The sequence below is a fragment of the Neovison vison genome, chromosome 10 (genome assembly GCF_020171115.1).
Source record: "Neovison vison isolate M4711 chromosome 10, ASM_NN_V1, whole genome shotgun sequence".
Taxonomy (NCBI): Eukaryota; Metazoa; Chordata; class Mammalia; order Carnivora; family Mustelidae; genus Neogale; species Neogale vison.
Window position 1 is genome coordinate 43,399,268 of NC_058100.1, and position 15,065 is coordinate 43,414,332.

At 40.7% G+C, this 15,065-nt stretch overlaps 1 protein-coding gene across 5 annotated transcripts in view; it reads right to left on the minus strand.

Annotated features, from left to right (window-relative positions):
- Positions 1 to 669: 669 nt before the first annotated feature.
- LPGAT1 (lysophosphatidylglycerol acyltransferase 1) overlaps positions 670 to 15,065 on the minus strand; it is a 123,907-nt gene continuing 109,511 nt past the window's right edge. For all 5 annotated transcript variants that reach the window (XM_044267130.1, XM_044267128.1, XM_044267131.1 and 2 more), the window contains 2 exons: positions 9,300 to 9,406; positions 670 to 6,930 (listed from right to left, as the gene is read on the minus strand). In XM_044267130.1, the coding sequence (XP_044123065.1) occupies positions 6,779 to 6,930; positions 9,300 to 9,406 (259 nt within the window). In that variant the 3' untranslated portion in view covers positions 670 to 6,778. The remainder of the gene's footprint in view (positions 6,931 to 9,299; positions 9,407 to 15,065) is intronic.

Here is a 15,065-nt window from a genome sequence, read left to right on the forward strand (position 1 = left end):
GCCCTATGATTTCTCAATGACAACAGGAAGACAGCTGCTGTCATCACAAGGATAGCCCAGTGTTCTCCCTTGCTCACAGTAAATGAGCGCTAAGAACTTTACCACCATCTCTAGAGCAAATCTCACACCTAAAAAGGCAGAAGAGACTCCAAGGACAAGCAACAGAAACACTCTAGGGGCAAATTCAGAGATGAGCTTCATGATACAGTCATGTTTTCTAGCAAAAAGCAAAACAAAACAAAAACAAAAAAACATTGTTCCATTTCTTCCTTTGTAAAATGGGTTTGAGCATAACTAATTTTTCTGATGATGAAAAGAGCCTGGCTCTTTTCTGGTGGTTAGCTAACCCTTCTCGCTTCCAATTGTGTGTCATTTATATGTGACCTGGATGACTGATATTATATATATATATATATATTTTTTTTTTTAAGATTTTTATTTATTTATTTGACAGATCACAAGTAGACAGGCAGGCAGGCAGAGAGACAGAGAGAGAGGAGGAAGCAGGCTCCCTGCTGAGTGGAGAGGCAGATGCGGGGTTCGATCCCAGGACCCTGAGATCATGACCTGAGCCGAAGGCAGAGGCTTTAGCCCCCTGAGCCACCCAGGCGCCCCTGGATGACTGATATTTATTATTTCTTGTGCCTCTACGAGTTAAGAACAAGGTTATACAAGTCCTGAGAGGTAAAAATTTATTGATTTATATATCAGCATGTTATGATATGGTCACACCTGCTCATACAGCTGACTTTTTCTTATAGCCAAAAGAGGAATTTTTTTCCTTTTAAAAATACATATTTTTTCCAGCAGGAAGAAACATTTTAAAAACAAGCATTTTCATATTAAGTGGAGATTTAAAACAATGGCTTTTTTCCCCCCAACTCATGAGAAAGAGGGCTGGTCAGTGAGAGATCGCTGAGAGCTTCAAATATGCCGTCTTCTGCCCTCGATTTGTTCTTCATCTTGGACAGAAACAACTTCTAGAGGGGAAAAATTAGAACCTCAACTCAAAACAACAGCCTGAATCCAAACAGAAGAAGAGGTAGATTGAACTATAACATTTTAACTTATTTGGTAGATTGTAGTATGATATTTTAATACATTTAAATTTTTTCAGTGGGATCAAACATATTCTACAAACAATGATCTAAACAATAAATGTTTTAAATGCTCAAAACAAAATCTCAGAGAGGCTCATATCACAGTTTACTTCGCTTTGAGACCCGAAAGCACAGAATCAGCTTTAGAAATAGGCAAGCTTCCCATGCACTTCAGGAAAAGTTTGCTTTTGTCAAATTCTTCAAATCAAAATCGTGCTGTTTAAGACCAATGTGAATGCTTTCCTACCTTCTGAAGCCCCTGGAAGGGTCTGTGGCAGGAATTTCCCGAGAGCAGTGAGTAGCTTAACTGTGAGAAATTTATTCAGTACTAACAGTGAAACCAACAGAAAAGACAGGACAGTGGTATGCTGGAGATCGCTCCGACTGGCTCCTAACCCTAGAGCTGATGGTTAAATTTTATAATTTTGCCAGCAGTTGTTAAACAGCTGTTACTAAAATTATATAAGCTTGTAATTAGTGCTAAAGCTCAAAGAGGTTCACTTTAATGAGTAAAATTTGTACGAGGGTAAGAAATAGTTTAGCAGTAGATCACAAATTGGGTTGAGCAACAATAAATTTGAGAGATAGGTGAATTAGGATGTTATTCCATTTTTCACATCACAGGTTGGTGACAAGAGTTCAGCAAACTCAACTAAAGCATCCTGGGAGAATCACTTGGCCATACAGAATTTACAATTAAGTATATTTTATTATTATCTATTAATTGTGTTCTATATTCTTGTAGGAAAATTTATAGCCATCTTATGTGCATTTGCACACATCATTTTTTTCCCCCCCAGGAGAACGGCCTGTTCAGCATTTACCAGTATACCACCAGGATAGCAGTATCTCCACCATACCAAGGGGGAGAGTAGGGAAGGAGTGGAGGAAAGAGTTTAAAACCAAAGAAGGAAGTACACTGTTTTTTTCATTTGGTTTTCAGTTTGCCCTCAGCATCCAGCTGCCATGGTGTGCTCCCAAGTACATGTCCACAGATCTGTTCATGCCGAAATACCTCCAGAAACACACAAACACCCCGTCCCCACCACTAAGAAGTAAAAGCACTTTACTTGAAAAAAATCAACTTTATTTTTTCTAAGTTAAAAAAAAATAGAACCAGCTATTCATTTTTTTGTTGTTGTTGCGAGAAAATGCTTCTTTTGGTGTTCACATCTCAATTTCTGAAAAGGTGATCCGGTTACTAAAATAACCCGTATGCATTCATAAACCAGATCCGCGTGTGACCAGCCCTTTACAAAAATTAAAGACAGTTGCCACAGCCTTTACATTCATTCTGAGCATACATTTCAACATGCAGATAACAAAGAAAGAGAAACAGGTCAACAAGCTGAAGTAAACATATGGCATCAGGAAAACGAAAACCCATCTGTATAAAATAAATACAACTTTGTAATAACTGTAAGGAAAATGAAAGCACTTAATGCAACAATGGCAGGTCCGTGTGTAACTGTTTCATTACCCAGTCATGAGATAAGTTACTGTAAAATGCAGACCCCTCCTCTGTAAAGAGCTTGTGCACCGGTCCTGTGTTCAACAGTTCTACACAATAAAAATAAAGCCATTCAAAATATGTGTGTCTACTTTGCAACTAGAATACACTTAAAATTTTTTTGCTCTTTCAATTGTTTTAAAAAATATTAAATGTAAAAATCCTCCAATGGAAATTTTGCAGAAAAACCCCAATTTTATCTTCCATATGGCTACAATGCCCCCTCCCCCAGCAGTTCAGCAACCCTCAGCTTATTCCCAGGGTCCAGTTCCTAATTGTTGAGGATCAATGCAAAATGATTGCAATAAAGCACCAACCAGTGATTGCTCCAGAGAGCACCCGGCCCCTCTGTGATTTAGAAATGTCCAATGTTGGTGGTTTTGGTCCCAAACATATTAGTCTCCACCCCCTCATATCATAAGCCAGTGTACCTTCTGCTTTGGACTTGGCCTTTCACGTGAACAGACATAAGGTTCCCAGTATTACATGGCAAAAAAGTAAGACTAACCATTTTTAGTCATCCTTGTGGACCAGAGCAGACCCCCTCATGATGGTAACTCTGGAGTGAAATCCTGCGTCATGAAGAAAATAACTCACTCTTCCTATGCGGCAGTGCAAATAACATTTCCTTAGATCGAAAGAATCCAGTACGACTGTCCATGATTAAAGACTGCTATCTCTGATTATGACCAGGTCCCACTAGTTCACAAGAGTCTTCAGGGAAGTGATTGTCAAAATGTCACTAAAGACAAACCCACAAGGGGTAACACGAACAAAGAATGAAGAGGCGTTCTTAACATCAGTCCCCACGAGTCACACGAGGACGAAGCTCTGAGGACTGTGTTGGGTGACTTCGCATCTCATTTCCATTAAAGGCTTGAGCATCACTGCAAAACCGCCAACTCTTGATTATTCAGGGATTCCTTTTCTAGCCCATGGATTATTTAGGCTTTTGTGTTCCCTCTTTCTGAAGCTGTCTTCCCAAATCTTTCACTACTCATTAACACAGTCATAAATACATAAGCAAGAGAAACTAATGAACAATTAAAATCATTGTTTTAAAAATCAGCAAGCATCTCTAGAAGAACAAAAAAGCCTGATTAAAAAAAACTCCTCAAACTCATAAATACACATTACATTTTTGGCTAACTATGATGTATCACTGGATTAATTACCCAGCAATCCCTAGTTCCTTCACTGTGGGGAAGTCATGTTTGATTGTAAGATTAAAATCTACTTAATAATATGACAGACATGAACTCAGAGCCCTCTTTTTGTAAAAAGCTGTTTAGATTCTCCACGAACTTCTCTGCCCACCTGAAACGTCATTTTCCATTCTGTCATTTTTCTTTATCTTCCACTGGTATATAGGTTTCTCCATCATACGTCTATATGTATCATATCTGTGTATTTCAACAGCAACGACAGTTTCTCACATGAAGAGTGAACGGCCGGTGTGGTCATTTTCGTATGTGCTGCACCTGCCCTCGGCCCGTGGCCCACCAGGTAGGTGCTCTATCACTGTGACGTGTGGGAAGAGGATCCAGAAGGGAGTTCTCACGCCCCTCTGCTCTAGGGATCTAGGCAGGTCAGCTGAGACGAAGCAGTGCTGAGACTATAAGCTACTGATATGACACTAGGATGGTTTTATTCTCTCCCCCCTTAATAAAATGTGTATTCCCTAAACCTCCTTTCATCTCACTTTGCAAAGAAAGTACAAATTTGGAATTTTTATTCACTTCTACACAGTGGCATATTGCTGCTTCCCTGATTTGCCACAGAACCCTCTCTCCACATTCCTTAGTGCAAGCAGCTGCCCTCCAGTTACTGGTAAGGAGAGTGCGATCGATGCTCTCGGATGAACAAAAAAGAGAGAACACGCTTATTAACAATTGGAGGGGATACACAGATCATGACACGTCTATTACAACTCACAAAAAATGAACTCACATATCTATTGGTATTTGTCACTCTACAGACTGCTGACATGACTCTGCACTTAAAAAGTAAAGTGTTTTAACACCATAGCTGGTTTAATGTGTACAGTATATTAACAATAGCACGTTCCTTTGGAGCACAGCGCTGGCAAAAGTAGCCCTGACCTGCGTTTAAGCATGCGCGTATGCCTCTCTCGCCCTGACAGAACTGGCCACCCCTTGCTGTGGCTTGCTTTAGCGATAAGGAAAAAGGCCTATCTAGCTAGGACTGTGTGTGCCATACTTGACAGTGAGCACATTATTCCCCAGATATCTGACTAACCTCTCAAATCAACAATTTCAATTCAGCCTGGATTCTAGCAGCGTTTGCTGGATCTCAAACAGAAGCATCGTTAAGGCTTCCTATCACCATCCATGCCTCTGAAGCAAGATCAGTTTCACCTACTCACTGTCCCTGTAAAACAGTAAAATGCTTAGGTTTCAAAAAAAAAAAAAAAAAAAAAGAAAAATTGCATCTTGTAACAACCCCTACCAAAGCATATACAATAACTGTCTTCTGCATTTTACCAGTAGTAGCATAATATGCAATGAGGTATTTCATTAACACATTATTCTCTTTCATATATGCACTGAATTAACCCAAAGATGAAGCTGCTGTGGGCTTGTATTTGGTGTTGCTTTACCTTTCCCACATAACTGGGAGAAAATTCACATCTTTTCAGTTTTTTGTTGTTGTTTTTTTTTTTTTTTGGTTTATTTAAAAGTAGAAAACATTAGCCTCTATTTTTCTTTTCTGGCCTACTTCTCCAAATTGCCATTTGTAGGATTAGTGACAACGGGGCATCTACAACGCTCATATCACAGGAAACTGCCACTGACTTCCTAGGATCTTCAAAGCCTACAATCCCAAACCAAACACCAACTCTGTCTCAATGCTGGGAGTGCAGGTGAGGGTCAGAGGCCATCCCAGCACTTTCTGAGAAGGGTCTGGTTCAACTGTGAGGTAAATCATAGTGGAGGGAAAAAAAGTGTTCTCTAGAAATAGAAACTTGACTTTATCCTCTTTAAAGCGATTGTAAAGAGACTGGGAAGCCTTTTGTGCAGGTCTGTCTGATGGTTACACCACCCTGATGTGGGCAGCAACTTGAGGTGATGACAGAACACAGGTTTGGGGGTACCATGTGAGAACTTATCACCATTTTAAGCCTATGTCTGGCTCTAACTCTTATTTACTCTTATTTTTCTAATAAAACCCCTATCTCCCTTTAAACTGATCATAATGTTTCACATTAAATCTGTTCCAGCCCCCCCCCAAATACAGTTGGTGCTAACAAGCCGAAGTGGGCGGAACACAGCCTCTAAGCCGATGGAAGGCTTCTGTGGGCGCTCCGTGCGGGGGGCACCCCAGTACCCACGCAGAGAGAGAGAGCGCCTCTCAAGAATCCCGTTCACTGATTATGCTGACGTTTGTTTTCAGGCTATATTACTAATCCTTTGCTATATATGCATCTGATAAAAGTGCATTTGGTAAAAGACAATTATCAGTCTATGATATGCCTCTATATGAAAAGAGAAATCAAGTGACCCCCCTCATTTAAGGGAAAGCACTAGCGCATGTAAACACGATGTTGGACTGAGCTAGCCTTTTTAGGAACACATTCTAGTACCGGAACGTGTCCAGTGGACACTGCTTCTCCCCCACGGGCGTGCCGTGCCGGACACCGGACTGTCACTGTGAACCACAGGGGAACAGTTCTTGAGGGTGCTGCCCAGCTCCCCTCTAGGCTCCTAGACACACAGCCAGAATTGGTGGAAATGAGGGCGTTCTACAGCTCTGCCCTGATAGGGACTACTAGCTAAGAGGAATGAATACAACTCTCTTGAGCTGGAACTAGGTCATCAAGGATGTCTGGTGGCAACGGAGTTTCTCTCAGACGCTCTTCTACGATGAGTTTATGATTTCCTCTTCTCCAAATGTGGTGTTTGCTTAAGTGTGTGGTAGAGTGTATCTTTTTAAAACGTGAAAGGTCCTTAAAACATATTAGCAGGTCATTATATTACTGATCCTCATTTTAGTAGAGTTTTAAAATATCCCAAGGGGGATAAATATTAATCCATCCATTGAATTTCCTTTGCTTATTTTTTTTATATTGTGATTTGCACATGTAAAATAATGCACACTTATGAAAGTCTGAACTCCTATGGTGACCTTGACAAGTCCAAGTCAATTCCTAGAACAGGCAATGGTAAAAATACTGGATGATGTTATACCACATGTAGCCTGACAAAAATGCGAAAGACTGTATAAGAAATATCCACATATTGCTGAGGGTCATCTCCCGGGAAACAGCTTCCTTATGGCCCTTGGGAGGTGGAAAAGCTCCTAAAAGACAAGACAGAAATATTCATTTACTTACTGTGGCGGTAAGGTCTCCTGGAACAAAAGTCAAATATTAGTTCACTTAGAATTGTTGTTGTTGGTTTTTTAAAGCATCTTCTGTGACTTCTCCTTGTTCCTGAAGAGAGATCTCACTTGAAATACAATTTTCGAACTGCTGAGCCCTTTCCTACCTCTGAATATTTGCGTTTATTCTTCCTGCCTGAGATGCCTTTCCTCATCTCAGGGAAAGGCAACCCCATCTGCATTCTTTCAGTATCAGGAAAAATACCATCGGTGCCATCCCCCCAAGTCAGTCACAGTCTTCTCCACCGTTTATTTCCTTCTTAGCATTTTCCATGATCTGTAATGATCCAGGTCTATCTATTCTTTTTTCTACAGACTTGTTTACTCTCTGTCTCCTTCTGGAATTTAAGCTGCATGAGGGCAGGCACTCTGGCTGCCTTGCTTCCACTGTAACCTCAGAGAGTTCTACAGTGGCTAGGACACAAGATGTGTGAAATTGAATGAATATATATATATATATATATATATATATATATATATATATAAAGATTCTATTTATTTGACAGTAGGAGAGAGAGAGAGAGAGCACAAGCAAGGGGACCAGTAGAGGGAAAGAGAGAAGCAGACTGCAGACTGAGCAGGGGGCCCGATGCGGGGCTCAATTCCAGGGTCTAAAGGCAGACACTTAACCAACTGAGCCACTCAAGTGCTCTGAAATTGATTTTAAATAATTTCTGAAATGACATAATTGACACCAATTCCTCCATTTACAAGTTAAATGTTTCTGCCACAAAAAAAGCAGTGGTAAATCATTGGTATTCTTTTCAAAAGGGAATATTATTTATGAAATATTATCTTAGTAATTAAAAGGAGAAAGGCAAAGTAAACAGATATCTTCAAATTCTTTTCTAAAAGGGAAAGCTAGACCGCTTCATGGCAATATTACCTAAGGTCATCTTGATAACACTTCAGCATTTCAAATGGTCTTTGTCCTTGCTGATAATCCCTTTGAGTAAGCTGATTCATGCCGGGATTTGCTTCTCACAAGCAATTTACAGAGAACACTTTCAAGTTTCAAGGTCTATTATACAAACAGCTTTCTTAAAAAGAGACTTCCATTATTGTTGCTACAATTGAGGCTAAATATCATAAAGAAAGAGACAAAGACTGAGAAAGAAGAAAGATCTTGTTGACTCTTAATCACCACATGCCTTCTTACACATCTATCCTATTTTATCTTCAAAGAGATTTTGAGAGTAAGACCAAGGACTGAACATGGCGGACAGGGGCATCTTGTTGAATGAGTCTTCCTAAGAATTCTAGAGACAAGCACAGCGTCCAGCCCCTGTCATATGAGTATGCACTAGCCCACAGCTCTGGGGTCAAAACCTTAGGATCCAGAAGGAATACTGTTGTGGGTAATGTGAAACAATCCTAAACACAAAAACAGAAGCATTAAAGGTAATTAACAGTATCAGCCTTTGTGCACCATTAGGCCTTCCACAGTTTGATTTAACATGAACATTAATTCTGAACCAAAAAAATCGAAGTGGGAAGAAAACAGCACTTTCTGTTAATCTAAAATCTCACATCTATCATCTGACATAAAACAACTTTCTCTTCCCCTTTTTCTTTTCCTAATGTAGGTTCCAGAGAATAAGCCTACAACATATGTAGTTATTTGTGAAAGTACGTTGGTAATGCCTGGCATTCTACCAACGCTAATTTCCTTCTTTCTTAACTTCCTTTCTTCCTCCCTCCCTCCTCCTCCCTTCCTATGGCTGTTTCAATGCATTGCAGTTTTCACATAAGGTAGAGAATATTAAGTATAGGTAAGGGAACTTCCAGTAAATTGACTTTTTTCTCTCAAGAAGAAAAGTATAAGGTCGTATCTGTGAAAATGTAAAAAGTAAGCTTTATCCCTATATGTAAAGGAAAGAATAAGCATGTAAAAACGCAGTTCAAAATGATCTCAAATGGTATTTTTTAGATGACGGTCTTATAAACAATCACATACAATGCCAAACCACAAATGTTATTTGCTATTTCATAAAACAGCCCGTGTAACTGTACACATACGACTGTAGTCTTCTACATACTGTGTACTGTCTCAAATTAGTTCCACTTGTACATTTTACTCATCATGTGATCTTGAACACTGGCTGCTGAAGGCCTGAATAAATTTAACATTAACACTGTCCTAATGAATATTCTAAGCTGGAATTCTTAAATATAGAAATAGTTTGATTCCTCTAGGATATCTGAAGAATGAAAAAATAGTTATCTCCCCTAAAGTATATCTTTGGAATAATCAACTTCAGAAATATACATAATAGGATACTGTGTACCTGTTTCATAAAAATGTGATAAGAGTTCTTCTTTTTCAATAAAACGTTGATAGAGCCAATCAGCAAGGCCATCCGTCTCCAGGGGTACATCTTTAATTGGAAAGATCCTATGAAGATTTAGAAAAGAAGCGAAAACTACTTTTAATTCAGAAATCAAAATCATTCAGAAGCACAACTTACCTTTGGTGACTGAAATACTGAAGAAAGTTATGGAATCACCTGTGGCTTTGGCAAGGGTTCATTTCTACAGCTTCTCAGGGAATCTCTTTTTTTTTTTTTAAGATTTTATTTATTTATTTGACAGAGAGAGAGAGAGAGAGCACAAGCAAGGGGAACAGCAGGCAGAGGCAGAGGGAGAAGCAGGCTCCCCACTGAGCAAAGAGCTTGACGCGGAATTCAATTCCAGAACCCTGGCATCATGACCTGAAACGAAGGCAGCCACCCAACCAACTGAGCCACCCAGGCGTCCCTCAGGGCATCTTGGGTTTTAAAAAATTGTTGACTATACAACAGAGTCCATTCATTCATTCAAACATTTGCCAGCCTATTGCACCAGATGATGAGAAAATACTAATAAACTGTCCTATAGCTACAAATAATTACTGAGAAATAACTGTCTTCCCATGCTTATGGGTTTAAGAAGAAATGGTGTTCAGAATAGATGAGATTTTAAACTGTAGTTACTGGGGTACATGAGTGGCTCAGTCCACTGGGCGTCTTGGTGTCAGGTGGGGTCAGATCTCCCAGGGCAGAGAGCAAGCCCCGCTGGGGGAGCACTCTATTCAGCAGGGGGTCTGCTTCCCTACTTGGCGCAGGCACCCACACACTCTCTTTCTCTCAATTAAATAAATAAATCTTTAAAAAATAAAACAAAACAAAATAAAATAATAAAATAGAATAAAATAGAATGCGGCTACTGTAGGACATTAAGCATAGTCAGAGGGTTGGCCGAATGATGCATTTTAGCAATGCTCTTTTGGAGGAAATGTCTGTGAACCAGACAGAATCTGCCTAAATTGGTGCCTGAATTGTATCAGAGACAGAGGTTTCCTGAGCCGGGCCGCCTCTTACTGGAGCACAAATGTGCAGATTCTGTGAATGGGTCCCGAATCACCAGGAAATGGACCGGGATGATTAGGGATACCCATCTGCGGGACTCAAGGGCAGAAAAGGGCAGCTCGAGTACATACGATGTAGTTGCTGATGCTGAAGTTTCTTTTTTGTTTTCCAGTTTTGTGGGGGAGTTAATTTTATTTTAATCAACGGTATAAAGAGGCACAGTTTTAAAAGCCTGCAAAAGGTTTGTTGAAAAAATAGTGGTCCCCATCCCACGCCCGTTGTTTCTCTCTCCCCAGAAGAACTGATTTTTACCTCTTTGAACCAAGGATTTTTATATCTATATGATTCCTCTTCAGTTTTAGGGCCAGCCTACTGACCTCCCACTATGGTAGATGGTAGAGGAGGAGTAAGCACCTTCTTCCCTCTCCCACCGCACATTCACATCCTTCCCAGTTTCCCAGTGCAGCTGTAGGGTAATTGCAATGAGCAGAGTACTAGACATTTACATTACTATAATCATGTACATATATTCAAAGCTAAGCCATGTAGTCAATCAACACTACTCTTCCTTTCCTGTCCAGTTTTTGTTCTCCCTAACTTTAGCAGTTACATCATTTTCTCTCTATAGAGAACTAATTCAACCATAAGCGCTTGTCCATCTAGAGTCAATTCTCTAGAGCATGTCTGCCAACTTTTTCTTAAAGGGCCAGAGAGAAAGCATTTGGACTCAGCAGACTTCATGGTTCCTGTCGCAACTATTCAACTCCGCTTCGGTAGTGTGAAAGCAGCCGTAGACCAGGTGCAAGTACATGGGTACAGCTATGTCCAGGTAACACTGTATTTAAAAACCAGGCAGTGAGCCAGACTGACAAGTGCTCTAGATCTTCTCTCAAGGCGTTTGTGTGCATCAGACATTCTTTCATTTTTATCTTCCTGAATACATTTCACCTACGCTGTGGGTTTGTTGCCTGTAGTTTTTCATCCTGCCGAGGCCCCTTACTCTGTCTTGGTGATTCTCCTAAAATACATTTAATGTTTCCTACATCCCATGTCTTCCTTTTTCTTCTGATGGAGCATGTCCTCCGGTGGTTTCTGGAGATAAAGGGTCTCTTGAAATCTTGCATTTCTGCCGATGTCTTTTTTCTGTCCTCACACCTGGCTGACAATTTGACTAGACAGAGGATTCAGGGTTGCAGTTCACTTTCTTCCATCTCTGTCTTTGTGTCTTCCTTTCTAGGGGATTCTTACTTAATTTCTAATCTTTTCTTTTTTCTACTGAGTTTTTGCTTCTTTTCTCATATTTTCAATTTCTAAGAGCTCTTCGAATGTTCCTTTTTCATTGTTTTACTGTTATTGTTTTTGCTATAATAGTACAATATTGTTGTTTTATTGTTATGGTATCTTATCTCTATGAGAACTAGAATAGAAACTTTAAAACCTGCAGGAAAGTACAGAGAGGAGGGTTAAGGAACTAGCCGCATTTCTGGCAGCTGTGCTTTTCCTGCACCATTCCTCCAAGTCACTTTCTTCTGTTTGTTTTCGGGTCCATCTTTCACAGCAGAGGCCGATCAGATGACCAAGTTACCCAGTGAGTCTTTTGTCGCTGACGCACATTTACGGACAGGGGATTACACAGCAGACTGACGGCTCTCAGCGCTGAGTGTAGTTTGTTGACTGGAGCTGCACAGAGGATTATCCGGTTGGGCCATTTAAGTCAGTCTTTCCTTGTGAACTTGCCGTTGCCGCAGAAGAAGATCCTCTAGCGATCCGCCCAGAGAGTGAAGGCCTAGTTGTTGGCTTTCTGGCAGCAGATGGAGAGAGCAGGGCTGGGGTCTCAGCACCTGATGCCATGACATCACTTAACCATGTCATTTTCATTGTGGGACCTTTGCCACAGCTGTGCAAGGTATCTGTGCGACCACAGAGCCTCTGGTTCCCTCTCCAAGTAAGCCTCCAGTTCCCGCCACAGCAGGGACCAAAGAATCCCCCAGCTGTGGGATGGAGGGTAGGAAGGAGTGCAGGGGATCTGAGTTCCTCAATGGATTTCAACCAGACCCAAGTGTAACAACCCTTTCAACCTTATTTCCACGGGCACTGATCCTGCCAGTTTTTCAGTTCTGTGGCGTAAGGTTGGCTCCTGGCCATCCCCATCCGCCGCCGCCGGCTTAGGGTTCTGACTGCTCATCTGTTTCCCGACTTCCGACTTTTGTTACTATTGCTTTTCCTACTTTCCTCATCCTTGTGGGTTTACACTTTAAAGAAACCTCTTCAGTGTCATTCTACTGGAGTTCTGGAAGGGCATGCAAGTTGACATGATTCTGAGCCACCATGTTCTTTAGGAAGCTGTCCTGTTATTTCCGAAAAGTCCAAGATGTTTTTCGATCTTGGGCCAGTGTCTACTACTTGGCATTCTTCAAAGGGGCCTATATTACTATTTCAAGTTTAGGCAAAATGTGTGTCAGTCACTCAGTAAGGATTTGAAGATTATAATGAGGCATACCCATCATAAAAACATTCAACAGCTTCTACAGTTTATCGGAAGAACACAATGTCCAGACGAGTCAAGTAGTACAAAGGATTCTAAATGACCAGGAAATCCATGCTCAGACTCCTTCAAAGTCTTCTTAAAAATTACTCATATAGCATGGTCATTTGCATAAAAATAATCAGAAGGAACATTATTTATGAGTTGCATTATAATCAGATCCCTTTCTCTTGTTATTTAAACACTTAAATATCACATTTGGGATATTTTAAACCCCAATATAAGTATCCATGGGCAGGAAAAAGAAGAGAAGAAATGAAGGAAAATTATGGTATGGAAAAAAACTATTAAAAATCAATTTCAGGAAATCACAGTTTTGATTAAAAATTTTGCTTTCAAGGGGCACCTGGGTGGCTCAGTGGGTTAAAGCCTCTGCCTTTGGCTCCGGTCATGATCCCAGGTTCCTGGAATGGAGCCCCACACTGGACTCTCTGCTCAGTGGGAAGCCTGCTTCCTTCTCTCTCTCTGCCTACTTGTGATCTCTGTCAAATAAATAAAATCTTAAAAAAAATTTTTTTTGCTTTCAAAAATTTGAAAAGGATGAAAGGTAACCAAACTATAGTTTCATTTACACAGAAAGTAAGTTTCCCAATCTTAGTCACCTTTCTATTCCCCTAACTATAGCACTATATTGCTCTATGGCAGTAATACAGAAATGTTCTGGTTTATTAAATATTTTAATGGGGTAGGAGATCCTAAGGTCCAGAAACTTCAAGTTTCAGCTTGCTACTATAAAATCCCCTACCAGAATTAGATTTTCTTTTGCTTTGAAAGAGCTAACCACAAAAAGAGGAATTAAAGAACATCACAACTTTTTTTTTTTTTTGAGATTTTTATTCATCTATTTGACAGACCGAGATCACAAGTAGTCAGAGAGGCAGGCAGAGAGAGAGAAGAGGAAGCAGGTTCTCTGCTGAGCAGAGAGCCCAATGCAGGGCTCGATCCCAGGACCCTGGGATCATGACCTGAGCTGAAGGCAGAGGCTTTAACCCACTGAGCCACCCAGGTGCCCCCATCACAACTTTTAAAGAGAAAAAATACTCGAAATGCTTACACTACATAAAATCATCCCATAGGCTAGTATTTCTTAGCTCCTTTAATGCCTATACTCCTAGGTAATTGGAAGATCTCTTTCAACTCAAAACGTTTACCTCTGCACTCTCTCCTGTTCTCATGCCTCACTACAGTGAGAGCGGGGCTCCATGGATGACATTCCCTTCCAAAACAGTAGAGGCTTTGTTTGGGTTTTGCCTTTTTTTTTTTTTTTTTAAAGATTTTATTTATTTGTTTGACAGAGAGGTAGAGAGAGAGCACAAGTAAGCAGAGCAGCAGGCAGAGGGAGAGGGAGAAGCAGGCTCTTTGCCGAGTAGGGAGCCCGATGTGGGACTGGATCCCAGGATCCTGGAATCATGACTTGAGTCGAAGGCAGCTGCTTAAACAACTGAGCCACCCAGGCGCCCCTTGGTTTTTTGTTTTTTGTTTTTTTAAAAATGTGTGGAGAGTCTTGGCTTTTTAGGCATAATTACAATAATCCCAAAATGTAGTGCGGCATAATGACTAAGAGCGCAGACTCTGGGACAGACTGCCTGAGGCTGAATTCTGCCTCTACGGTATTTGCAGACTACGTGACTTGGGGAAAATGGTTTAACCTTTGTACAACTCAGTTCCATCATCTGTAAAATGGGGTTAATAACAGTATTTACCTTACAAAGTTGTTATATGTGTATACTAGTGGGCAGAGGCTGGTGGCGTAACTTGGCATACATTGGCAGGATGGTGGGGGTTAAATGGTAAATACTTTGTGCTTTAAAGTCTTCTGGGTTCAGCAACAGCGGTAGTGACTGGACTGGACCTAAGCTGTCATAAGGGTCTGACGATCCATGACTATTTGTGCACAGCACAATACTCTACTCAGACAGTCTGTGTCCCGTGTGTACTTCTGTACCAGTGGGGCTACAATGAAGACAGCCTCAAGCCAGTCATGTGAAAAGATCAATGTGGTTACCAAGGACTATAAAGGTGAATTCCTGACAGAGATTCTCAAGAGTCTTAATATTAATACTGATCTAATCAGAAGAGCAGAGACACAGAGACACAATTTCAAATAAGCCAGCCCGAGGCTATTTAAACAAGTTTGTCTTTCCATTCCTTCAAAGGGTACC